Source organism: Talpa occidentalis, unplaced genomic scaffold, assembly GCF_014898055.3.
Source record: "Talpa occidentalis isolate TD23 unplaced genomic scaffold, MPIMG_talOcc4v2.1 talOcc4.10, whole genome shotgun sequence".
NCBI lineage: Eukaryota > Metazoa > Chordata > Mammalia > Eulipotyphla > Talpidae > Talpa > Talpa occidentalis.
In genome coordinates this window covers 16,330,886-16,357,496 of record NW_023600993.1, presented here as the reverse complement: position 1 = coordinate 16,357,496, position 26,611 = coordinate 16,330,886, and the positions used below count along the sequence as shown (strand labels likewise).

The 26,611-nt window shown below is 37.1% G+C and overlaps 1 protein-coding gene across 6 annotated transcripts in view; it reads left to right on the top strand.

The window, feature by feature from the left end:
- ZNF385D (zinc finger protein 385D) overlaps window positions 1–26,611 on the top strand; it is an 860,299-nt gene that overhangs the window by 626,852 nt on the left and 206,836 nt on the right. For all 6 annotated transcript variants that reach the window (XM_054691913.1, XM_054691926.1, XM_054691922.1 and 3 more), the window contains one exon: window positions 19,238–19,380. In XM_054691913.1, coding sequence (XP_054547888.1) covers window positions 19,238–19,380 — 143 coding nt within the window. The remainder of the gene's footprint in view (window positions 1–19,237; window positions 19,381–26,611) is intronic.

The window sequence follows — 26,611 nt, the reverse complement described above, 5'->3', positions numbered from 1 at the left end:
TTGAGGGTATTTTTGAACATTTTATGAATTTGGAGTTTATTAAAGATTCTTAAGGGGATTCTGTTGAAATAGTTGGAGCTTAATTCAGTTAGATGCTAAAGAATGTAAAGCTTTTTGGAAAGAAAGAACAGTTAATTATTTTTAGGTTTAGTATGCTTAAGTTTTACATAGAAGCTGTTGGTGACCTCAGTGTCTTTGAGCCCCTGACAAGAAGAGGAGAGAGAACAATTGGAGAATGTTTTAATTATGAGAGACACTTCCTAAATACATTTTAATGCATTGAAGAGTTTTCATGTAAAGGGAGCAAGGATGACAATTGAGCAGACCAGGAAGTTGCTGGAATTCATAATGATGTTTGGTAGTGGATATATAACAGGTTCAAATGGGGTAGTCTAAGGCAGAAAACCACACATCCCCTGTTAGATTTCTATTGCTGTGTAATAAATTTACAAGAAATTTGAAAGCTTAAAGCAACGCTCCAGCATGAATCCGCACTTCTATGGGTCTGAAGTCCAGCACTGACATATGTTATCTTGTAGGGCATCATAAGGCTGAAATCAGATGTTGGCAGGAATGAGATCTAATCTGAAGATCTCTGGGAGATGAAATAGGTTTCCAATTCCTCCTTGTTGGCAGAATTCTGTTCTCGTGGTTGTAGGACTGAGGTTTCTATATCCTTGCTGCTATCAGGTGAGATTGTTCTTAGCTACTGACCACTTGCCTCCATCTTCAATCCAGAAACAATACCACACACTATTGCTGTGTGATAAATTCATCAGAAAGTTGGTCACTTAAAACAACACTCCATTGTTAATTCACACATCTGTTGGTGTGAGGTCCAATCTGTTCGGGGCTTCTTCCACCAATGAGAGAGTATTATTTGCTGTTAAAGATAATCAGCTCAGACCTGTTCTGATAATCCGCCAATTTTGATGTTAACAGTGTTTTGGTGCTTAATCCCAGGAGGAAAAGCCACCAAGTTCATGGTCCTGGGCTTTATGCACCATGTGTATGCCAGGAGACTTAAAACCTTAGGCATACAGACCCAAAAGCATACAGACTTCCCTTGAACCTTGGGTTTATCTTTTTTTTTCTTCCCTCTCTAGTCTTGGGGTTCTCAATATCTGGTCTCTGGATCAAAAATACGACATTTATCTGACAATTAGTAAGAAGTAGAAATTAGCAGGCCATTTTCAAGATAGTCAGAAGCAGAGATGGACCTCAGCAGTTTGTCTTCACAAGTCCACCAGGTATTTCTGTTTCTCACCAAATTTTGAAAATTTTCAGCCAGGGTTACCAACTCTAGCTGGTGCTAGATTGCTAAATCTGGCTTGATAGCTGTTTCAATAAATAAAATTTTATTGCAATATAGTCATGCTCCTTTGTTTACATGTTTGTTTGCTCATTTGTCCCAGTTTTGGAATGGCAGTATTGGAATGGCATTGGAATACATCCCAGTATTGGAATGGCAGCACAGAGCCCTGAGGCCAAAGTATTTATCATTTCCCTAAAATATTTATCATTTCCCTAAAAAAGTTTGCCTACTTGGAATCAGGAAGTAGATTACTTTGTTAAGTTACATCCGTTTCTAATTTATTCTGATTTTGCACATCTTCCCAAAGAATCCCATGCAATTGCATGAGATTTAGAGGTTACTTCTCCTAAACCCTTGACAGACATGCCTATTGGAGCATCTGGAAGTATGGCATTTCCTGGAGCCATGATTGCTACTAAAAAACTTCTTTTTTCAGGGCCTCCCCGGTGGTACAACGGTTGACCACTGGGCTGCAAAGCTGCGCGCAGCCTCTGCAGCACCAGTTCGATCCCCGGCCACCGGCAAGGGTCCCACATGGCGCACAGACCTCTCCTGCCCCGCCCGCTGCTCCCCTCAGCAGTGTACTTCATCAGTCTGCCTCTTCTGCTGCCCGCTCTGTCTCTGGTGAATTCTCTCACCCTCCCGCACTCCTGACTGTACCCAATGCTTGTATAAATAAATAAATAAATAAATCTTAAAAAAAAAAAAAAAAAACTTATTTTCATCCTTTCCTCTGAATTTTCACTCCTCTGTTTGCTTTTATTTTGTCTTGAGAACATCTATTCACCATCCTTCTTTATATTAGTTTCCAAATGTTGAAGACACAAGAGCCCCTTTCTTTCAGGCAAACATTGCCAATACTGTTGGCTTCCCCACTACCCACCTTTTCCTACTTGCCTACCCTTTAATCATGTCTCTGTGCTTTGGACATTTGCTAGATTCTCTACATCTGTTACTTAATACTTAGTCAAACAAATCCTCCAATAGTCCTGCTTTCCGCTCTTTATTTTGTTTGAGTTGATGCAATTGGGTATCTTCTGATCTTTACCTTTGCTTGAAGTTCACTAAATGTAACCTGTATCCCATACTGTTTACATCCTGTTTTTCCAAAATCAGTCTAACAATTATATTCAATGTAGTGAATTCTTACTTTTCTGTGACTAAAGTCAGTGATGTTAAATATTTGACAAAATGGAGGTTTCCACTAACTTCTGATTTATTAATTGACCAACCAATTGGTTCCATATACTCTTAAGTACCAAATTCTAATTTTATGACCCCTTTTTCATATGTGTTATGGTCTCAATACCTGATGAATCAGTGAATCTACCAGTGACATCTTGGCTTTTTTTTTTTCCATGACATTATACCTGATCCTTAGCCTTGATGTTTTCTGATTTGTGGGCCTAAATTGTACATACTTGCTTTTTCTTTGGTTGTTTTGTTTCACTGATTTTGTGTTTCTTTTATTTTCATCCTGTGTTCTTCTAGCGAACATTCATTTTGATTGTGTTTCAAAAATATGCAGAGCGTTGTTCTGTCTCCCTTGGTTTTCCTTCTACCCACTTTATCTGTGATATACATTTGTGCTCTTGGTGCATCGATATCTAAGGACAGTCAGTTTTCTTAAGCTTTCCCCTGGAGGTACACCCTGCCATTTCCATTAGCAGATTAAAGTCTGCTTATTTGAAATATCTCATTACTGAAATAATCACTTTTAATTTACCAATTGTACAGCCCTTACATTTCCAGAAACAATGAAAAACACAATTTGTTCTGTGCCAATCAAATTTACACTCTTTGTGCCCAAACTGTAGATTTTTTTTTAAACTTTTTTTTTTTTAATTTTTTTTATAGAGGCATGTTTTTATTTATTTATTATTTATTTGTTTGTTTGTTTGTTTTTTGTTTATACATGCACTGGGTACAGTCAGAAGTGCGGGAGGGTGAGAGAATTCACCAGAGCCAGAGCGGGGAGCAGAGCAGGCAGAAGGACCGAAGTACACTGCTGAGGGGAGCAGCGGGCGGCAGGAGAGGTCTGCTCACCATGTGGGACCCCCCTCCGGTGGCCGGGGAGCAGCCGGGGATCGAACCGGCGCCGCAGAGGCCGCGGGCAGCTTCGCAACCCAGCACTCAACCGCTGCGCCACCGGGGAGGCCCCAAACTGTAGATTTTTACTCACAGAATATATTTGCATGGACTTTTTTGAGTATATGACTTATTGAAAATAAAGATAGCATGTTTTGTAAGAAGATTTACCTATTGCTTTTATTTATTTATTATTGAAAATAAAGATAGCATGATTTGTAAGAAGATTTACCTATTGCTTTTATTTAATTTATATTTAAAGGTCTTGGTATCTTACATACTTACTCTTATGAAACTTACCCAGTGCATTCAAGAGAGTGGGCAACTAATAAATATTTGGTGAATGTTTGTGAGAAAGAATGAATGAGCCAAGAAGTACATCTGAGAGGAAGGAGAAGTGAGGGCAATAAAATTCAAGAGGTGACTGAGCAGATAGGTAATTGAGAACTAAGCTGCAAAGGGATGATAGGAATTAGTGTGTGTCTGTTTTTCCACTGACCAAAAATAATAGTGTCTCCATTCTAGATTCTGAGTCATCTATCATAATTTAGGTATTCATTACATATTAGACAGTGAGATAGTCTCTGTCCAAACAATACTTTGTAAGAAACTCATGCTCTTGATTGGTTGCCTTCCAGTTAAAAGACAGAAATACTTCTCTTGGTTATGATGGTACCATGTAAGAATGGGTATTTCCATATAGGATTTTTTTTTTAAAGATTTATTTATTTATTTATTTATTTATTTATTCATTCATTCATACAAGCACTGGGTACAGTCAGAAGTGCGGGAGGGAGAGAGGATTCACCAGAGCCAGAGCGGGGAGCAGAGCAGGCAGAAGAACTGAAGTACACTGCTGAGGGGAGCAGCGGGCGGCAGGAGAGGTCTGCGCGCCATGTGGGACCCTCCTCTGGTGGCCGGGGAGCAGCCGGGGATCGAACCGGCACAGCAGAGGCTGCGGGCAGCTTCACAACCCAGCGCTCAACCGCTGCGCCACCGGGGAGGCCCCTTATAGGATCTTGTTTAGGGCAGTTTCCATGCCCTAAACTGTTGTAGTTCTGTCTAGGTCAAGTAAGCCAACTGAATATCTGATTTGGAAAGGATGATTTCTCCAGAATGTTTTTGTTTTTTTCCATCAAACTCCTCCTTCCCATGCTTCCTTTTTGCCCATATTTTTATTTCCTCTCTCTTTTTTACATTGTTTTCACCGCCCACTACCACAATGCTCATATGTTGAAAACAGGAATGGATGATAATTCCATGTTCTTAATAGGAATAAGCCAAATAGTATTAATTAATTAAATATAGTTTTCTGTCTTCTATTATTCCTTTTGGATTAGTTTTCAAAGAAACAATGTCTTATTCAAGTCATTTATTTACTCATTCATTCACTTAAGAACACTTAAGTGCCTATAATTTTCAAAGCACTTCATTAGATATCTTAAAAAAAATTAAGGGAGTAAAGACATACACTTACAACTTTATAAGGCAATAGGAATAGTTGCTATAATTTAGTATTGCCTCTATTAAATATTATTGCATATTATCCTTACAGAAATCCTGTGGTTTAGGTATTCTTTTTCTTATCTTATAGAAGGAGAAACTAAATTGCTGACAATTTCCTTCAAAAACAAAAGTGTTGGAATTTCGACTCAGGTTTCTAATGACAAAGCCTGTTCTCTCAGCCACTTAAAATATTCTGTGGAAGTTTGCAAAAGAGAAAATTGATTATGGTGCTAAATGGACAGGAGGAGGCCAGGACAGGAAGAAATAGCATTTCAGCTAAACCTTCAAGGACAATGAGGAGTTAAAGAAATGGCATAAATTAAAAAAAATTAAAGAGTATTTTTCTTATCTTAGTTATACGAGGAGACATTATAGAGTATCAATAGCAAGAAAAGGTCATAATGACATTGATAGCTTGGGAGGCAGATAGTTAGCACTTGGAAGGCATAATGACTTTTGAAAACAATATGCAGGGCAGATCAGAATCATTCAGGAAAATGCGGGCCAATTTCTGAAGAGTTGCTTCTTACAGAATTTCTCCTCTTTCTCAGCAGGAATTTCTGCTGAAAGCAGTTGACTCATTCTGTTTTGTTCTTCCTTTGGGATTAATGTCCTTTCAAAAGCACAAGTAATCTTTACAATTTAAGGCAAACATACCTGTAGATGCAGAAGGAATCATTCTATTCTCTGTGCCGGTGAATCTCTTCCCAAGAAGTTGTTTTCTTTTCCTCAGAACTCTCTGGCTTTAAGTTGATCATTTCAATCCACAGACTTCTGCTTCTCAGACAGATCAATGACAATGAATAGCTGTGAGGGAGCTGGGTATTCTCCAGATGCTCAGTCACATTTGAATCAAGAGGGGATCTCAGAAAATGTTTACTATGTCAACACACAGTCACGGAAGCTAAGGAATACAGTGTTCTTGCTCATTAAGGAACATGTGCAAATTTCCAGCTATCCTTATAACCTGGGCAAGCTTTGGCAGAAAAATTAAATGGTCTCTTTAGTGCTCTCACCAGATTCTGACCAAAGAAGACCGAAAACTTTGCCAAATAGCTTGGGGGTTATTGCATGTTCCATTTTTCAGTCCTTACAAAGAATGGATAATCACTTAATGAGAGTAGAGTTTAGGATGCCATATGCTGTCATGTTTAAATCATTTTGAATGCCAATGTTGCTGATAGGATAGCAAACTCTGATCAGCTGCATTAGATACTGGGGGAGGATTCTGAGGGTAACTAGAAATATGGTTGATTGGTAACAGGCATCCTGAGTACTTGAAAAGGAAGCAGTATGTGGCTTTGCTTATCAGGACAATGACTAGAACATCTATTTATTTTTAAGATCAGGGTTATTGACATCATTCAATCTATATTTATAAGCCTGCTTTGAATTTGTCTCATATAACTTTATTTTCTACTACTAAAAAAAAAATAAAACATACTAAGAGAGAACAGAATTGCTGTAAAAATTAAAATCCTATGGGTACATAATATACCCCCAAATTGAAATTGGTTATTATTTCTTTAGTTGTTGTCATTTTTATTTGAAGTTTGTACCATTTTGAATAATTCAGTCAAATGGTTCACCCTGTGCCAGCAGAGTGTAATTTAATTTTAGGAATGTTTTTCTGTCATTGCTAAATTAAATTTTTCTCTTAGAAATTTTTTAAGCCTATACTATTCTCAACATCCAAATTCTTAGGAATAACAAGAAGATGAGCTACTAGTAAATCTGTAGTCAAAGGAAAATCAGAGACAGTTTCTATGATATCATCCTACATTTGCCAGTTAATTCTGGTACAGTCTGAGTTGAATAAAATGATTGGATCAGTAGCATAAGTCAAAATGTGTACATGCCTCATGGAAAGTCAGTAACTATATTTTGAGTTGCAATTAACAGGAAGGGGAGAATTAGATCATGGCAACCAGGCACACCTGTATTTTCTTATTTACATTGGTCTATGATTTGGACTTCTGGTCTCTGCTCATTAGTCTATGAATCTAGAGCCTCTTCAGAAGACCATGTCCAGTTTAACTTTAAAGCTCATCATTTCTACCAACATGGCTCCCAGCAATAACAGATCCCACTGATTATTTTCTCCCTTTCATTTTAGGTTAGCTTTAAGCCTTGTGTTCAACCGTGCTATTTTGTGATGTCTTTTGTTTTATCAGCATATAGGTGACCATTTTCATTGTGGGTTGCATTTTAATGAATACTCCATAACCTTGACATGAAACCTTCTTTTCCCTGAGGCTACAGGCAATTTCTACTTTTTTCAGAATTTGTAAATCCTGTATTGGCTGTCTCCTGCATATTTGAATGTGAACTCTTAGGTCCTTTTCTCAGAGGTAATTTCTGCTCCTATCAATCACTTTTTTAAATTGGTGGGGTTCACAACTTCGTAGGTATTCTGCAAAGAGAAGGATGTAATATAACCAAAGAATATGAGCTTTGGAATCCTACCTCTCTGGTTCCTAATTCTTCTTGATTCTACCATTTAAAAAGGAAGTTTATTTTCAGTAAAATGATCTCACTAAGTGGCCTTTTTTTCCACCTGTAAAAATGAGAACAAGGATATTTTCATTGTTCTTATAAATAATGTATGTAAAAACAGCTAACATAGAATCAAGAATATGATAAGTGATCAAAATCACAGGACTTCTTATAAAAATAATTTATGATGATGTGTATCTTCTTGCTTAATATCACTTAGAAACATTTTATGTCTCTTCACTTAAAGCCAGTTGTTTTCATGATATCACAATTACTACAATTTCACTAGTTGTTTTTACATTTCTTGAAGAACCAAAAGTTTCAGAATTAAAAGAAAATATAAAGTTAGGTTTGTTTCAGGCAAAACCTGCCAGAAGAAACAATCACATTGAAGCCTAGACTAAACAGAACACATGTCAACTCCACAGGGAATGTTCTTGAGGAAATTGAAATCAGAATTTCTTTTTGCTATTATTGAGTTTGTAAAAATGTTAGCCAAAGCTGGAAGCCAGAACTCTGAGTTCCCAAACCCTAGAAATTAACTTATGATACAAATGGAATGTGTTAGCTGTACTGTAGGATCTGTAAGCAAAAATGTGATCTTCCTTGTTCATTTGATTTCATTTCATGATGGTAATACTGACATCGTATCTTCTTTCAAAGCTCTTTCTAAATGTCACCTAATACTAACTCCAGTGGTATTTCCTAGGAACTTTTTTTCATGGCTATTATGAAAGAAAATTCAATTTAAATGTGAAAATAATCATCACAGTGAAACATAGAATGAAAACATTGACAATCAAGTGAACGATCTAGGAGATATTACCCTGCGTTCAGTATAATTATTTATGATGGTTGCTAATTTAGTTTCTACTTTGCTGTTCTGGGGCTATGTAGGCAAAGTGAAAGAGAGAATTGAACCAACAATAGATTGATTCAAATAGAATAGAAATTTGAATGAACCTTTGAATATCTTCAAATGAACACAGGTGTCTTAATCTATTTGGACTATTATAACAAGATACTACAAACTGGGACACGATACATTCCTGAAAAAGACAAGCTACTAAGTAGATACCAGGACCCCCTAGTACATAGAAATCAAAGAGGAATAAAATAGATATTCTCTCAGACCTAAAAATTTCATGTGAAGAGGAAACAAAAGGAAGTGCAGCAGTGCATATGGGAACCTGTGTAGGGTAGAATAGAAAACATAGGGTGTGATAATAATTTCTAAAATGTAATCTAGGAGCTACTAAGTAGAGGAATTCATACTTGACATTCATCCTGAACCAGAAATAGATGATTGGATATTTGACATACTTAAGTTTAGAGAATTTGTAGCATGTAACTGAGATAAATAAAATATGACCACATTTAATATATGATACTGTCATGGGCTACATTTTATGGACTTGATTGCTAGTTAAAATGAGCCATTCCAAAAGTGAATTATGTTTCAGTTTCTGGATTGAATCAGCTCCTCTCCCTATCTTTAAAATATATTTAACTGTAGTACCCTACTCTAGTTTTTCTTCCCAAATTTTTCAGACTAATTTTTTCTAGTTGTCTTACCAAGTCCCTTGTCCCTCCTTCGCTTGTCTCAAAAGTGGATTATTGCACTTAAATGACTCATAAAGGTCACCCAAAATATCCATGACTTTGCCATCTTACTGGATCCATCTACAGTCAACCTTAGACAGTATTTTCCACTTGTTTCTATGAACAATTTCTCTCTTTTCCCCCGGGTGTTCACATTCTTCCCCTCTCTGTCTTGCTCTTTCACCAGTCCTTCTAAGTTCTTATTTATGGGACTAAAGATCTTCCAGGTTTAGGCTTAGTACCTGATTTCATTGTTCTGTATATTCCCAGAGAAATCTTTTATTCCATGTTTATGATTTCATCTCCTACCTGATGACTCTCCAATGCTTCCTCAGAATAGTCAGCCCAGACGTATCTTCTAAACCCTAGTCCCATTTATCCACTGGGATATTTCCACTTAATCTTACATCAAAAGCATAGTTTGTCTCCTTAGACATGCTTTTCATCTGGTGTTCTCCATCTCAACTAATAATCTCCTCAGATACATATATACATAGCAAAACTTTAGGGAAGTAAAAAAGGTATTTCCCAATATACATGATGAGAAAACCAAACTAAACCATATATGTTCTGGAAATGTTTCATAATACCTTATAGAATTATAGGTAATAGGAGATAAACTGGAGAATATTACACAGTTTCAACGTATGAAAAAATGAGGAAGGGAAGATATTTATTAGACCATGAAGGAACTACATGCCCAGCTCTACTGGCATGAAGGAGTTCATTCAGGCAAGTTCTACCTGAAAGGCACAGATCATGGAAAAGCAAGACCACATAACAATATTTCAATGTGTCCTTTCTTTAAAGATTGCAATGTGTAAAATCTGAATATTATGATCAAAATTACTCTGAGAAACAGGTGTGTAGCTAGGTAGATTTAACTGCATACCTTATCTTGACATAATATTTTGATGATAGTGAGACTGGGTCTTGACACATTTTGTTGGGTAAACTATAAGCTTTTAGATAACACAAAACTGGTCACATATTAGTAAACACCCATTTGCAGTCATTAGTAAATATGCAGTCTCCTTTTTGTATCCCTGGTTGAGGTGATTTTTATCTGAAGTACTCATTGTTCATTAATAGTGATTTTAACATTACATTTTTAAAAAATTAGGTTGCCTTTTGGTAGTATCATCATTGATCATAAACAAAGATTGACCATTGTCTTCTCTGGGAATGGAACACTAATCCTTTCTGACATTATCACATCAGTGTGTGGCTTCTGATACTCATCATGTTTGACTCTTGGAAAGATCTCTTGCTCAGTCCCCTAAAGTGAAAGACCAAAGGATAATGAAACATTCTCTCCTATCAGTCATGCAGAAAACAGACTGTATCAAGAATCTCATCTGCATTAATCTTCACTCAAGAATGTTGCTTTTCACTGGAACTGTAATGTCCCGTAGAAACTTCCCTAATGTTGGAATTTTGTAAAGATTTCTTTGCTTTTCTTTCATTTATTTACTTTTCATTGAAGTAACATCAGTGTGAAACACTGTACATGATTTAGGGGAATGAGTTCACATCTCCTTAGCTGAATGTCACCACATCACACCTATCACCAAAGCAACAATTGTCCTTTATCATAGAACATTGGGTTCCTTCTACAGAAGTGGAAGAGAAAGAAGGAGGAACAGAGGACTTTTTATTTTATTTTAATTTTTATATTCCCCATACAATTGCACCCCCCCTTATTTTGACCCCAATCCCTCCTTTCCCCGCACCACCCCATAGTGTGTCTCTAGTTCATAGTTGTTTGTTGATTTGGATTTTTTCTTTCTTATAGTTATTCTTTTTCCTGGTCCCTTATTTAGGTTTTCTAGATTCCTGCTATGAGTGAGACCATTGGCATTTTTCTTTTTTCTTTCTGGCTTATTTCGCTGAGCATGATCCCTTCCAGCGCCATCCATGTTGCTGCATATTGCATGAGTTTATCTTTTTTGATTGCTGAGTAATATTCCATTGTGTATATGTACCAAATCTTGGTCCAGTCATATATTTTTGGGCATTTGGGTTGTTTTCAAAGCTTAGCTATCGTAAACAGTGCTGCTATAAACATAGGGGTGCAGGTGCTCTTTGGAATTAATGTTTCTGTGTCCTTTGGGTAAATACCTAGGAGTGGAATTGCTGGATCATATGGAAGCTCTATCTTTAGTAGGTTGAGGAATTTCCACTCAGCTTTTCATAGTGGTTGGACCAGTTTGCACTCCCACCAGCAGTGCAGGAGAGTTCCTTTTTCTCCACAACCTCGCCAACATTTGTTGTTGCTAGTTTTTTTAATATGCGCCATTCTCACTGGTGTAAGATGGTATCTCATTGCAGTTTTGGTTTGCATTTCCCTGATTACAAGTGATATTGAATATTTTTTCATATGCCTGTTGGCCATTTGCATTTCTTCTTCAGAGAAGTTTCGTTTTAGCTCTTCTGCCAATTGTTTGACTGGATTATTTTCTTTGTTTTGTTGAGTCTCATCAGCTCTCTGTAGATTTTTGTGATCAGTCCTTTATCATTACTGTTGTGTGCAAAATTTTTCTCCCAGTTGGTGGGGTTTCTCATTGTTTTTGTTATTGTCTCTTTTCCTGTGCAGAAGCTCTTTAATTTAATATAGTCCCAGCTGTTTATCTTTGCCTTTACTATCACTGCTTTGGGTGATGTGTCTGTAAAGATGTCTTTGAGGGGCATGTCATGTAATGTTTCACCTACATTTCCTTCTATATATTTTATGGTTTCAGGTCTTATGTCTAGGTCTTTAATCCATTTTGAGTTGGTTTTGTGCATGGTGTGAGGTAGTAGTCAAGTTTCATTCTTTTGCATGTAGCGACCCAGTTTTCCCAGCACCATTTACTAAAGAAATTTTCTTTGCTCCAGTGTAGGAACAGAGGACTTTTCAAGGAAATAATAGAGGGAAACTTCCCACATGTGGGGGAGGAATGAAATATATGAGTTCATAAGACCAAAAGAATATCTGGTTAAGTACAATGAGACCTATACCAAGACACATAGTTGTGAAACTAGTAAGAGTTCAAAGCAGAAAAAGAATATTGAAGGTGACTGGGAGGAAGAGCAGGTACCTTTTTGAGTTACTCCCATCAGGCTACATCACACTTCTCAATAGAAACTTGGCAAGCAAAGAGAGAATGTAATGATGTGTTCAACATCCTCAAATATAAGAACTAATAGCTATGAATACTCTATCCTGCTCTCTTTCAGAAACATAGACATTTTTTTAACTGCAATATACAACACAGTAACCTTTAGCATCATGTGTAACTAGAGTTTAAAATGTGGCTATTGTAACTGAGAAACTTAATTTTTTATTTTGCTTAATTTAAAAAAGCCACACATGTCCACCTTATCTGACAGCTCATCATTAAAACACTCTTTATCATGAGTTTTAGTTGATTTTTATGGAGATTCTTCTTGAAGAAAAGTTTACTATTTTACATTTACTGGTGCTGCTTTGAAAGGAATTTTCCAGGAAGAGTTTTTTTGAATTTCTGTGAGGAGGTACTTGCCCCAATTTCTGCACTATTTTATAGACCAGCTGAAGAACAGAGGGATATTTAGGGTTAAGTGTCTAAAACTGCTTACTCTGGCACTCCTAATAGTATCTTCTCTAGCATTTCTCAAGCACAAGAAATTGTCATGAAAGTGATTAAGTGATAGATTCTACTTTTCTTCTAGTGAAGACGGAACTCAGGAAACTGACAACTAGATAATAGCAGTTTTTCTGCTTTGGTCATAGTATTAAACAACAGTGACAGAAAACTATTAATTAGTCCTTTCTTTACACACTTCCATAATGAATATTGGGTGAATTACTAGACTATTTAAATAGTACAACTTAAAAGAATCAATAATGAATTTGGATAAGGAAAAACATGGATCACTCACATGTGTTTTCTTTCATGGATAAACATCCAGTCACTGACAGTTGACTTGAGCAAATGTTTCTGAATCAATGTTTCCAGAATAGTTGTCCAGTTGCCCTGACTCATATTCCATTCTCACTTCATCCTCTCTGTGGTCCAAGGCAGGATGTGTGAGACAGCAGTCACCATCCTGTGTGGCTTAGTACTGCCAACTACCCTTGAGGATCAGACTTTGCTTTAACATTTAAATTGACCAGCCAAGGGCAAGTCACTTTAGGCCAAGGAGGACCTTTGTCCTTAGGTGGAAGGTACTGGATAAATATTCTAAAACCAAGCAATCCAAAATGGGGGAAATTAAAACAATAAAAGAAATACAGGGACCAAGTCACACTATAGTTGTATTCCTTCTCAATAAGCTTCTAGTTTTATTGTTCAGTTGGAAACAATATTTTTTTTTTCCATTTTCACTTGTGTGTGAATTTTTATTTCTTTATATTTTTTTTACATGATTGTTCTTTTTTAAACAATATTTTCTTACCCCACCCCCTCAGGTGTAGTCCCCATAGAGTTTCCTTCACCAGTGCACCCTTGCACCATCACCTCAGTCCCCTGTTCTCTCCCTCCCTCCGACCCCTCTCCCTCCTTCTCCCCTGCAGTATATCTCTGAGTTATAATTGTCCATTTTTGCTTTGTTGTGTTTTGTACTGTTATTTTTTTTATGCTGATGTCTTCTTTGGCCCCCCTATATTCCTGCTATAAGTGAAACCATCTGATATTTTTCTTTTTCCTTCTGGCTTATTTCACTGAGCATAATTCCTTCTACGGGAACAATATTTTTTAAGACGATGGTAACTAGAGTTGAATTTGTATCACTGAGGTTAAGAGAACACATTAAAAAATAATCTTAGCAACAAACTGTCCATTGTAATCCCTAACCAATAACCTTGAGTATTTGAAAGGCAACCACACAAGGGAATACAACAAACATTTATTTTTTTGAGTTGGCAAGTAGATGTTACATACTGGACCTAAGATACCAGGCAGAATTATTGTGCATTTTAAAGTAATGAAGGGAATGGTAGACCAAATATTCAATAGATTTATAAAATTTAGCTATATTTAAACACTCACTCTCACTCACTCTATAGGACAATTTCACTAATTATAGCTTTTCATTAAGTCCAGTGTTTTGTGTCAAATCAAATTTTGCCTTTATGTTCCATATCTATCATATTTTATCAACTTCCAATTAGTAGTATCAGATTTAAATTTTTCATACCCACTGTCACATAGACCCCAGAATCCTGGTGTGCTTCTCCCTCCGCTACTAGACATCGCAGATTCTAACTGAAATAGTTGTAATTGGATATAAGTAGTGTTTCCTATGTGTCAAATTAGTTGTTTTGCTAGTAATGACTTAGGACTTGATATTGGGTAAAATTACCTAGATTATTTTTTGTTATGTATGAATATTCTGAACAGTTTAGCAGTTGGCTTACCACTAGAATATGTGTGTGTGTATGTATATATGTTATTAAATTGATAGTAAAGGAAAAAGATACTCTGGAATTTATTTCTTCCATCATGAAATCAGACATTTCTGGTTTTTTTCTGTAAATCTATAGAATATATGCCTATATCATTCATAATTCACAGTTGTAAAGCATACTGTGTCATGAATATTTAACAGCAATGACTCCTCATCATTTTGAACTTCAGTTTTGTCATTTGGGGAAAATGAAAGCTTAAGTAGTAGGTTAAGCTGTCACAAGGGATGTCTGTGAGTGTTTGATGAACCCTAAATGGATCAAGTACAGAAGTTCAAGGTTAAAAGTGCTGTATTACAGAAAGTACATTATCCGACACTCAAGGAATATTTCAAAATATTGATTTTACAAAGTAACCTCTTACAGTTAAGATGCTCACAAAGAATTACAAAGTTGCTTTTATCATTATCTTGATAGACAATTCTCAGAGAGCTTATATTTGTTTGGATGGACCTGAACAGCATCTTTGTAAAGTATTATGTTCATTAAAAAAATATGTCTCACTTAGGGAGCACTGATTTGCCGGGCACTGTGCTAGGCACTTTATATACATTATCGCTAATGTAATGAGCTTCAACTGGCAACCACTGCTTTGAATCCTTATTTATCTGTGTAAATTATTAAAGCAAAGATTTCCAAATTTACATTTTAAGACAATTTTCAAATATGGAAATGTTTGAAGTAAATGTATCTTACTTTCTCAAATAGTCCATACAACAAACTGTCCATTGTAATCCCAAACCAATAACCTTGAGTATTTGAAAGGCAACCACACAAGGGAATATGACAAACATTTATTTTTTTGACTTGGCAAGTTAAGAGTAACCTACTGATACTACTAATTGAAGTAGATAAGATATGATAGATTTGGAACATAAAGGCAAAATTTGATTTGACACAAAACACTGAACTTAATGAAAAGCTATTGTTAGTGAAATTGTCCTATAGAATGAGTGAGAGTGCTTCAATATAGCTAAATTTTATAAATCTATTAGCGCATAGTCTCTTAACAAGTAAGTAGGTTACTCCAAATTCAGATTTATGCTTTTGTGAATACACAAGTGTTTCATGAATAGACCAAAGGAACATTTAATCTGTTTGCTCTGTAGTTCAATTTTAACTTCTAAGTACACACTAATAGATGCAATCATCAAAAAAAAGCAGTTTTCTAAGTGTTCATGATTGCTTTATATTTTTACCTTTTGTACTTTCGTTATTAGATACCTCACTCAGTATCTAATAACTGCTCTATATTCAATGTTGTTTAATTTATTGACTTTAATGACATACAAGAAATTTGGCAGAGAGATTTAACTTCTGTGAAGCCAGAATAATTTATTAAAATTGGACTTGTTAAAACTGTGTAAGTTAAAATTGCATGGCCTGTGAAATATATTGTACTGTGTATAAGCAGAATTTCACATGCAAAGGGGATATGAACGTATATCTTTTTGAGTTACCACCCATGGGACATTCAAAATGATTTCCTTAAATTAAGAATAGCAGTATTTCCAGAAGCATGACATTCTAAACAATGAAATGACACACTTGGTGAATGAACCAACTTTTTTTAACATATAGACATGCCTATAAATTCATTGTTTATTTGGTGTTTATTATTGTCAAGATAATTTTATACCAAGAAAAATCATAATAAGTATATATTCATGTTCTAAATGCAATAGTTTCTATTAAAACATGAAAGAATAAAATCATTATTTTCTAGAGGTTCATACAAGTAAAAATTTTAAAAGCCAAAATGCTAGTCACAGAAAAATTTAAGAGAGAAACTAGTTTTGTGCCTCTATATCAGTGCTATAGATTTGGAGGCAAGTGCCTATTTTTTAGGATTTATAAAACTTTGAGGTAACATTGGCTTATAACATTATAAAAGTTACAGAATTATAATTAGATGTCTGTAAACTCATTTTTGTCATCACCAACAAAAATCTGGTTGTAGGTGTCTATTTTGGAGTACAACCATTCAGCTTTTCACTTAGATTCACAGATTGTTATACCCTGGTGTCATAGGTCATTTTTCTGGAAGCGACTCAGACTTTACTGAGGGTATCTTCTGTGAGGAGCAAAAGTTGTGTAGTGGGCAGAGGGAGGAATTAAGCTGTGCTCTGCGTAGTCACAGTGAGACCTCAGTCTTACCCTAGGTCCTGAGGACCTTTAGAACTGAAATAGAACTTGAATTTATCCTGCCTGGAGACAAGAGCAGGAGCCATTAGCAGTTGTTGCCTCAGGCTATCAACCCCCTAGTTCCTGAGAGAGTTTGACTTGCAGGGCGAGGGAGGGTGTTGTGGCAATTGTGAAGATATCTTGGGTTGTACCCCAGAAGCTGAGGGAATGAGTAGCTTGAACCTAAACAGGGCTGTGGGAAACACACCACAGGGTTCCTGCTACTGTATTTTCATAGCAAGTGGCCAGAGAACACTTAACATGTGTCCTCTACTTTCTGGTGATTTTTGAGGTTTCTCTATTCAAATAGGAGAGATGAATTCAAAATATTTTCCCTAGCTTCCCGAAATTTTTTGACTCTTATTTTTTTCAAATCTGTTAGGAAGGAAATTCTAATTGTAATATGGAGAAAGGACCTTGAACTGTATGTGTGTCAATAAAATACATGTCTTGGAGCTAGGAGGTGGGAATTTACTTAGCAATCTGATCGATTTAGATCTATTCTTTGTGCCTCTCATTGAGCTTGACAAAAAAAAAAAATGAGCTTGAACTTTTCCCTTAACCTTTTTGGATACCGAGAACAAGAGGGAGACTTATAAATAAAGTAATTACATAACCTGGTCCTGCTAAATTCCATTCTTGTAATTTTTTTGTATGACTGTTTCTATGGAATCAATGTAAACAGTTAAAGAGTTTACCAACTTATTTCTTACTCTCCTTGATATATAGTAGCCTTCACCTAATTTCTGAGATTTTTGAATCAAGGTAAGGACTAGACAGAATATCTTTCCCAGAGTATGACATATGCCACAGATAAAAATAATTTTTAGTCATTTATTAAAGCTCATTATTAATTGTGGACATGTGAAACCACAACACTGACTGCAGACAAAATATATCTTACTTAGTTTTCTTAAAAATTTGGATTTTTAAAATTTTCATCTAAAGAGAAGTTTTTAGCAGTACTAAACTCATTATCAGATCTGTCACCCAGATTTATGGATGCACTGTCTAAGGAAGTTTACCCATACACACTCAATACACTTCCAGGTAGACAGTGAGTCTCTTGTGCTTTGCTGAATGTGGAGTTGACAACTTTTGCTTTTATCTTTATCTTAACATCTGTCCTCTATTTCCTAACTTTGTGCTAACTTTTATTTTAATTGTTTTGTGGATTCAAACTTGCTGTAGTTGGCTTTGCTGTTGTTGAGGAACATTTCAAGAGTGAAGTAAAGAGAATGGGAAAAATACCGTTTTTGTTAATTTGACTCCAGCTGATTTTATACCTGGAAGCAGGAGAGCTAATGGCCCTGTGTATGGTTAATTAAATCCCATGCTGTTGGCTTTGGTTATAGGTATTCAGTCAACCACATTGTTAGAAAATCCTGTGGCCCAGTAAATCCTGTGGATTTACTCTTGGGGAATCATTTTTAGATTGTTCACCTTGTGTACATTCTGTGATGGAAGGCACGGTGGTCTGTGTCCAGTTGGCCAGACTGTTGATGGAGAGATCTGGAAGGTGATTCATATGGGGTCTTGCTCTGCTTTGTTTTAAAAACAAGACAGCAGGCAAGTAAGTGGCACAAACATGACCTGTCTCTTAGAATTCTTTTCTGTGAAGAAGGAAAAAACAAATCCCACTACATTTTGTTTTTCTAATGCGTCTTGGATTCTCACCAACAGGTTTTTTTTTACAGTCTGTTGCTTGCTTCTCAGATTAGAAGAATGCTGGCATATTTTAACAGTTTCCTAGGATTCAAACTGCCTTTAATTAACAGCAAATAGATGTTTTGGAATGTTACCAAAATGTGGGAGAAGGAGTGATGAGGTGGGTGTCTGTCCTTCCAGCCTTTGCGTGCAGTGGAGTCTTAGAATTGTGGCAAAGGCCTGGGCTCCATGGCAAATAGCAGTTACCTGCTGGTATGCATTGGGGTGTCTTTGTTGGCTTCCTGTTCCACTGCCTGCTCATCAGTGCCTTTCTAAAATCCACTTACTCGTGGCTGGGAAGAGGCAGGTAGTCCTTGAAACCTCAGCGCCACAGGGGTACCACACAGCTCAGGGACTGCTCCACTTTCTGCGGGGTTCATGCCTTAATCCTCCGGCCAGTTGCCGGCCAGTGAGGAGGTGGCTGCCTGTGTCGGCTGTCTGTGTCTGTGGTTAAGTTTCTTTTGCATGCCAGGTTCTTGTCATCATGTCTGCCAAAGTTTGGGATATGGAGGAAAAGAGCAGTCCTGTGAAGTAATCATAGACTGGATACATATTCTGAGCAGAAGTTTTCAAAGAAGGGTGGAGGTACTGGGGTGGGGAGGGGGATTCCTGTTGAGTCAAAAGATTTTGGTTATAGGTGTGTGGCTGACCCAGTCCAGACCTCCAGACAGAACAAGGATAGCTTGGGAGTGCAGCATGCTTGAATGTTGACCGACGAGGAGAAGGGAATGGTGCAGCTAGTTCCTGCTACCTAATAACAGGTTGCTCTTTGGTCAGTTCCCACTTGAGGTCGATATACCCCGTGTCTTGTCTTTTGCAGTGACCCACGAAGGTGGCCTTTGGGTCTCAGAAGAGACCTTGGTGGTGGTTTACATGCACCTGATGGCTCCCTATTGCTCTCCTCTCTGCAGGTGGTACATGCCAGAGCCCTGCTCTCCCAGCCCTGGTCCGGCCACCAGCTCCTCCTTTGCAACCATCGCTGGATATCAAACCCTTTCTTCCCTTTCCTCTTGACACTGCAGCAGCGGTCAACCTCTTCCCCAATTTTAACGCGGTAAGTCCACTATCTTATTTGCATAGGCCAGGGGAGCAGATGCTAGAAACCTTACAGGCCAGGGGTGGGTTGGTCACCCACTCTATTTTGCTGAGTTGTTTATTCATGGCTTGTCTAAAAGGCACAGCCAAGTTAGTCGTCTGCGGGGTATGTGAGCCCCTGAGAACCTTCAAGGAAGAATGAAAAAGAGATTGAATTTGATGAGACTGCGTTCATGTCTCTCCTTTTGTGTCTTTCTGGGTAACACGCTTCATTTTGTTATTTTGTTGGAATACATCCAAATGGAAATTTAATGAATCTGTTAAAGAGAACATTAGAATTCAAGTAGATGTCTAAAACTTAAATGTGTATTTCTTCGATCTGGGCCCTAGACATGAATTTTCCAATCTGTTACCTCTTTTCTGATTTAATAAAATGGACACTGGTAATCACAAAAGTGACACATTCCATGTATAGAACACTTTTTTCCTCTGTAACTTAAAACAGCTCTGGGTTCTGGTAGCAAGAATTTTCTTCTCCTGTTCTTTTGCCTGCTTAGTCACAGTTGCTCAAGTTGTCTTGTAAATGACTTTGGCTTTTGGGACTTTGTCAACAGTCTTCTCAACTCAAGTTCAATTACTTGTCTCCATTTTCACTCTTCAGGAGATCATTATTCATTGGCAGACTCTGCTTATCCTTGGCTTGTTTTGTATAACCAGGAGAAGTATGCTTAGGATGGGGTTGAAAAGGTCAGAGACCCATGAAGGTACATTTTTTCCTGATATCATCTGGTTCAGCTTTCAGCTGTTAAAATGCAGGTCTGAGCTTATCAATGACAGGACATGTCAACACAATCAAAGCAAAGAGGATTTTAATTGAAGGCCAGTGCCTGCCCCATGATCTAAATAATAAAGATTTCTTATTGCAACATCTTGCCCCCATGATGGATTTAAGCAAAAATACACCACAGTTAGAATCATCCACCCTTATGAAGCAGAAGTGGGTCTTATTTTCTTTAAAAATACTTTGTCCCAAGGGCCTCCCATGGTGGCGCAGCGGTTGAGCGCTGGGCTATAAGGCTGCCCACAGCCTCTGCAGCACCAGTTCGTTCCCCAGCAGCTGGCGAGGGTCCCACAAAAAAAAAAAAAAAAAAAAAAAAAATTTTTGTCCCAAGACTTTGGACATACCACTGAGATCATATTGTTCTGTGTTAGCCCTCCCTTAGGGGCAATGGAGAAGCACAAGGATTGCTTTGCTTTTGGAGGCTGAGGGATTTTTCAAAGGAATCTTATTTTGAAATTGATGAAGCATAAATAGAGTAGCATAAAGATCACATTTCCACAGCAGAGATTTCTAATTCTAGGTTGTTTCAATAGCAGCGGAGAAAAAAAATTGCTCAGCGTCAAATTCCCCGATTCTTAAATGACCAAAATAAGGTCCCCTGGGCTCTCTTCCTCCGAGCTCCTTGTCTGCTCTTCAGCTAAGTGGCTTCTTGGCACCATCTTGCTTTCCAAACACCCGGAGATGATCCATCAAGGTGCGTATTTACCTGGCCTCAGAGACCACTTGGCATGCTGTCACTCAGGTCTCTCATCAACTTTAGAATAGGGGAGGTAAAATTCCTGGAAGGTTGTAAAAGACTGGACTTAAAACTTTTGATTTGTCCTTTGGGAAACATTAAAAGCAAAATGATTAATTTGATTGACAATGAGTACTGTTTGTTGTAAAACAAAGATGAATGACGCTGTGAGTTATAGGACACTGACAAATCGCTTTACTTTCTTTGCTACTATTTCTTCCTCTTTAAAATAAAGTGAGTGTACCTGATAATCTATCTCTTCTTTGGTTTTATGCCATCAAATCATTTGAGCTTTCATGTGGTGGTCAAACTAGACTATAGCTCGTCTGATTAGCTTCATACCTCAGAGCTGCTTCTTACTAATGGTGTGATCTTAAAAGTCACATAAGCCCCATGTATTTCAATATTTTCATCTGTAAAATAGAATTAGTAACTTATCTACATCACAGGTATGCACTGTGATTATTTAGGTTAAGTTATTTAGAACAGGACTGAACATACAGCAAGCACTCTTGGAGTAATGGATATCATGTCCGTAAATGTCTACAAACTCTAATTTTGAATATGAAGTTCATTGGCTGTTGCAAAAGTTTGTCTTGGTTCTTTTTCCTCTGTGATGGATTTTGATTTGTGTTGAATTGATTATATTTGAACTCATAGGCTCTCTGTTGGTCTTTACACCTAGTGGTTATTTTCTTCCAGTGGTAGTCAGGTTGCAGCCAGCCAAGCATCAAGCCACTCCTTCTTTCTAAATAAGGAAAATGGTTGCAAAACCCCAAATCAGTTGCTTTGGACTCAGAATTAGGCGTAGAGCAGCTCTCTATGTAGCAACCTGTTCTTGATATTTGTATCAGATGTGAATCTCATTTCACAAATTCAGGATGTTAGAAATACAATGTTTTGTTGTTGTTAGTTGATTTTATTTCTTGTTCAAAAGTCCACTGCAATAGGCTGTTGGGAAATACAATTTAATTATTTCAGTATATGCTGAGGTTCTGGAATCTAACAGGTTTCCCATCCCACTTTGGGAGGGAGACCTCCGGTCGTCACGTTTTTATCCATGAGAATTTATGAGTTGCTTAAAACCTAGTTAGCATGGTCCTGCAGACCTTCTGCTCTCAAGTTTGGGAAACACACCTTGCAAGGTTATTAGTGCATAAGTGTGTCCTGATTTTTCATCTGGTACTAAGTAATTTATCATTACTTATTTGCCAAGAAAATGATGAGCCACTCTGCGACCCAACAACCTGCCCCCATCTGACCCTTCTGAGACAAAGTTTGGTACAATCAGAGGTTGTCTGCCCATTAGCTTCCTCCTCTGAGGATCTGAGTATGGAATCATCAGCTTATAAAAGAAAAGTTAGAGAAAGTAAATATGGGTGCTTTAGAGAAAAATGTATAGGATAGAATAACCACACGGATCAGGGATGGAAAACTGTATGGTTGTGTAAGTGATACTTTGGTTGAAAACAAATAGAAACTATTCCTGCATGCAGCAGGAAGAGACTTAATAGAAGGATTTAGGGGCTTACCAAAACCTTTGGAGGTTCTGGACAAATAAAGGTCACAGAAGGCCGTTGCTAGCTCTTGATTTCTCTGCTGACTTTCATGGAGTCATGAAGTTGCAGAAATACAAAACACCCAGTAATCCTAATTACTTTCATCCAAATCCTATGAATTGTGCCTCTCTAATGGACTGTAAGCTTGAACACTTCTGGCAGAAATCCAGAGGAATTTAAACCTTTGACTTCCAGTCATTGTGATGGAAGGTATAGAAGAGGGACAGTGATGCGAGTTGTCAGATGAAGACTTGATGTGATGGTAAAATAGAAAAGTCTATGTGAAAGCAGAAGAGTCTGAACACATCTGCAATCATAGGCAAGAGGCTAAATCCATTGGAGATTTAGTGTCCTACTCTGTAAAATGAGAATGGCTACGCCACTGTTAGTTTTGTTATCAGTGAGATAGCTGAGATTTCAAATGCTAGCGATTAAAATGGAATTAGTTGAGGTAAGACTTTCAGATGTTGTTTAGAATGGTAGCTAATCATTAAAAAAATCATAATTCTTAAGAATGTTATTCCTGGGCCTCACAAGTTTCCCTTTCATTTTTTATTCCTCTAACATATTTTCTTCGTATTTTGATCTGTAATTATGAAACATTAAAATGTATAATTTTTGGCAAATGTGCTTATGGGCAGCGACTGAGCCAGCTTCCATGTCTCCTTTCAATGCTGTGTTTCCTGTTGGCATAAAGATTACATGTGCAAACTGACCTGGACATGCCAGATGCTCAGTAAATACTGAGTACTTAGGAGATAAGCAAGAAGACTAAGGAAACACACTGAGGGCTAAGAGGCAAGAGGGTGAAAAATAAAGAATGCCTATTCTGCTTTCAGTTTTCTTTGGCTAATAGTTCTTCAATATTAAAAAAGAAATTGACATAGAAATCCTGACACTGTGCTGCTCCTGGGCATAACATGTTTTCACCTTATGTGAGAGGGAGCAAAGGGGGTAGCCTGGGAAGCAAGGAGGGAGAAAAAGACCCAGAGGAGGCACCTCACTCAGGTTTATTTCTTCCAATTTCTCAAAACACCAACTAATCTAGAAAGTTGAGTGTGGGATTAGATACAGTTCTGCTTAGCAAGTTTAGAAGTTTATACAGTTGAGGGATAAGAAAGTGGAATTCATATGAGTTATAGCAGTGTTGCTCCTATTTTAGGGTACATGTGAATCACTGAGGAAATGTTAAAATGTAGATTCTGAGTTAGTATTTTTGAGGTGAGGCAGTAAAACTAAGACTCCACCATTGTGGAACCTATTCTGTTTTTTTTGAGTTGTGGGATGTTAAGGAAAATTGGCATATTGATACCTCAAGAATGATCCTTTTATGGCTGGCTTATGTCTCAGAAATACTAGAAATCTCACTTGTAGGATGATAATATTCAGGACTTTGTTTATATCTGTCTTTTATTGAATGCTGCTTTGTGTCAGATCTGACATTATCATGAGCCTCCTGACTTGTTAATGGTCACGATTTTTCTATAAAATTTTTAAGATGTGCCACATCTTAAATTTTTGAGATGTACCACATCTCAAAATTATTGGTGAGAAAAATGCATCTTTCTTTCATTTGTTCATTAGGTGATTTCTCTATGCTAGAAACTTTTGAATGCCACTGAATAATTCCACATATTGAAAAATGTGCCTCCTCAAAATAACTCCATTAAGAGTATCTGTTATATAAGTAGCACCAACAAATGCAGTGGAGAGTGTGAGAAAGGAGAAAAGGTCATTCATAACTTACTGGACGTTTATTGAGCACTGATTACATTTCTGACACTATAAATACAAACACAGCAATATTTAGATGAAGAAGGAGAGGGAGAGGAAGAAGAGAAGGATATGAAGAAGAATGTTTCATTCATATATATATATATATATATATATAGTGTTAATATATATATATATATATATATATGGAGAGAGAGAGAGATAGTGTTGACAGAGGTGATTAGACACCCCTTGAAATGATTTTCTGTCAGCTACTGGTAAAACATCTAGATGCTAAAAAATTACATTGATGGTAAGTTCTGTGCAAGCAGGAACCTTTTTTATATAACTTGCTTCATTTGTTGAGTGAACAAGGTGTAATAGTTAAATCAATTTATAAAAATCTCTCTAATTAAGTACTTAAATTAAGTCTTTGGAAAATTAGTTCAAGGGATAGAGAAGTTACTTAGAAGTGGCCAAAGGAAGTTATACACTAAAAGTTTAATTTGGGACAGAGGTCAAGTCCATATTTATCTTTTTCATTAAGGAAACAGAATAGAACTTGAAATACAGCAAAGACTCTACATACATTTCTTAAATGAATGATTGAAGAATGCTGGGGATGGATGGGTGGATAGATAGATGTTGCATCAGCAACACCACAATGATAAACGGGAATTGTGGAGCAGGCTACACAATACAGGATGCTGCTTAACAAGCAAGATCCTGGCCTTTTTGCTGATAGGCTAATCATACAGCATCAGTTCTACATGGGGTAGAAGGACAAGGAGAAAAAGATGAGTAAAACTGAAAATGTGCTTATGTCATCTAGGGCTTCAGGGGGACATGAATGTGCTGACCAGATAATTCTTATCTGCTTGATGATCAAGTGTTGTAATCCAAACCATACACCAGGCCCCCGGCCATGGTTCCAATCTTATCAAAAAGGCTTTCCACTGATCAGCTTCTGGGGTCTCTTGTTATATATTAGTAAACACCCCCTGGGCTGGGCATTCCCAGTCATATCTCATGATGTGAAGTTGGGAATACATTTATGCATCTGTCGATAGCCCCTGGGCATTCCTGGTCATACCTCGTGATACATACTCCTTCCCAGGGTGATCAGGCTTTCTGCTCTTCATTGATTTGAAAGGTACCTTGTAAGGTTGGGCTCCTATAACTGAATGACCAGGCAGTTCTGACCTTGTATATGAGTGCAGAAATACATTCTCCATTGCATTCTGCATTGGTGACCTAACCAGCTGCTTAGGCTAGCAGACCCACAGATAGATAAATAGAGAAGAAAAATGCATGAAAGATAATTAATAAAAGAGAAATAAACATTACAACATTCCATGAGGAATGTAATGGATGGAATGACTCAGTAACAAAAAAAATGAATACTCATGTTTTTGTATATTAAATTATTTCCATCTAACCAAAGTTATTAATAATTTAAGCAAATATGCATTAATTCAACCTATGAATTAATTCAACTTATGAATTGGCATCCATAAGTTTATGTTAGCTGATTAGTTTACTTACCTTTTCTAAATAAGTGATGTAGGGCCTCCCTGGTGGTGCAGGCAGTTGAGCACAGCGCTGTGAAGGTGTCTGCAGCCTCTGCAGTGCCAGTTCGATCCCCACCGGCCTCAGAGCAACCCACATGGCGAGCAGACCTCTCCTGTCTTGCCCGCTGCTCCCCTCAGCAGTGTATTTCGTCAGTCTGCCTGTTTTGTTTCCCGCTATGTCTCTGGTGAATCCTCTCACCCTCGCACGCATCTGGCTTGTGCCCCAGCTCTTGTATAAATAAAATAAATCTTTAAATAAATAAATAAATAAATAAGGAATGTAAAAATCTCCAGAAAGTCCTATAGAAAAATTCTAAAATCATTCCTTTATAATATTTATCAACTTATCCAAGTCCAGAATATCTAAAAATACTGGCAAAGTACTTTTATGATTCTAAAAGTGCAGCATTAACTATGTTTAACATAAATGTATATTCTACAGCTGTAGTTTAAATATCACTTATAAAATGATAGGTGAGTGGCAAACATACAGAGCCCAAAATAGGAAATTTCAAATTCATCTTTTTGTTATTCTCAGATAAATGCCCTCCAGGATCTTCATTTTCTCCATTTTTCAACTGGAAATCCTACCATATTTATCAGTACACTGTCTTCTTTTCTTTCAAAAAGATATTCTTGACAGTGTTCACCTATGTGGCTTTAATTTTGTTACCTATTCCTGCTATTGAGCGGTTCCCCATCGCATAGCCAGTGATTGGCTATGCGAGAGATCAGCTCTTGCGGGTGAAATTGTCCTGGGCTTGGATCTCTGCATCTAAATCAGACATGATTCAGTGAGTCACTATCTATGAGTTTAGGGCAAATTATTT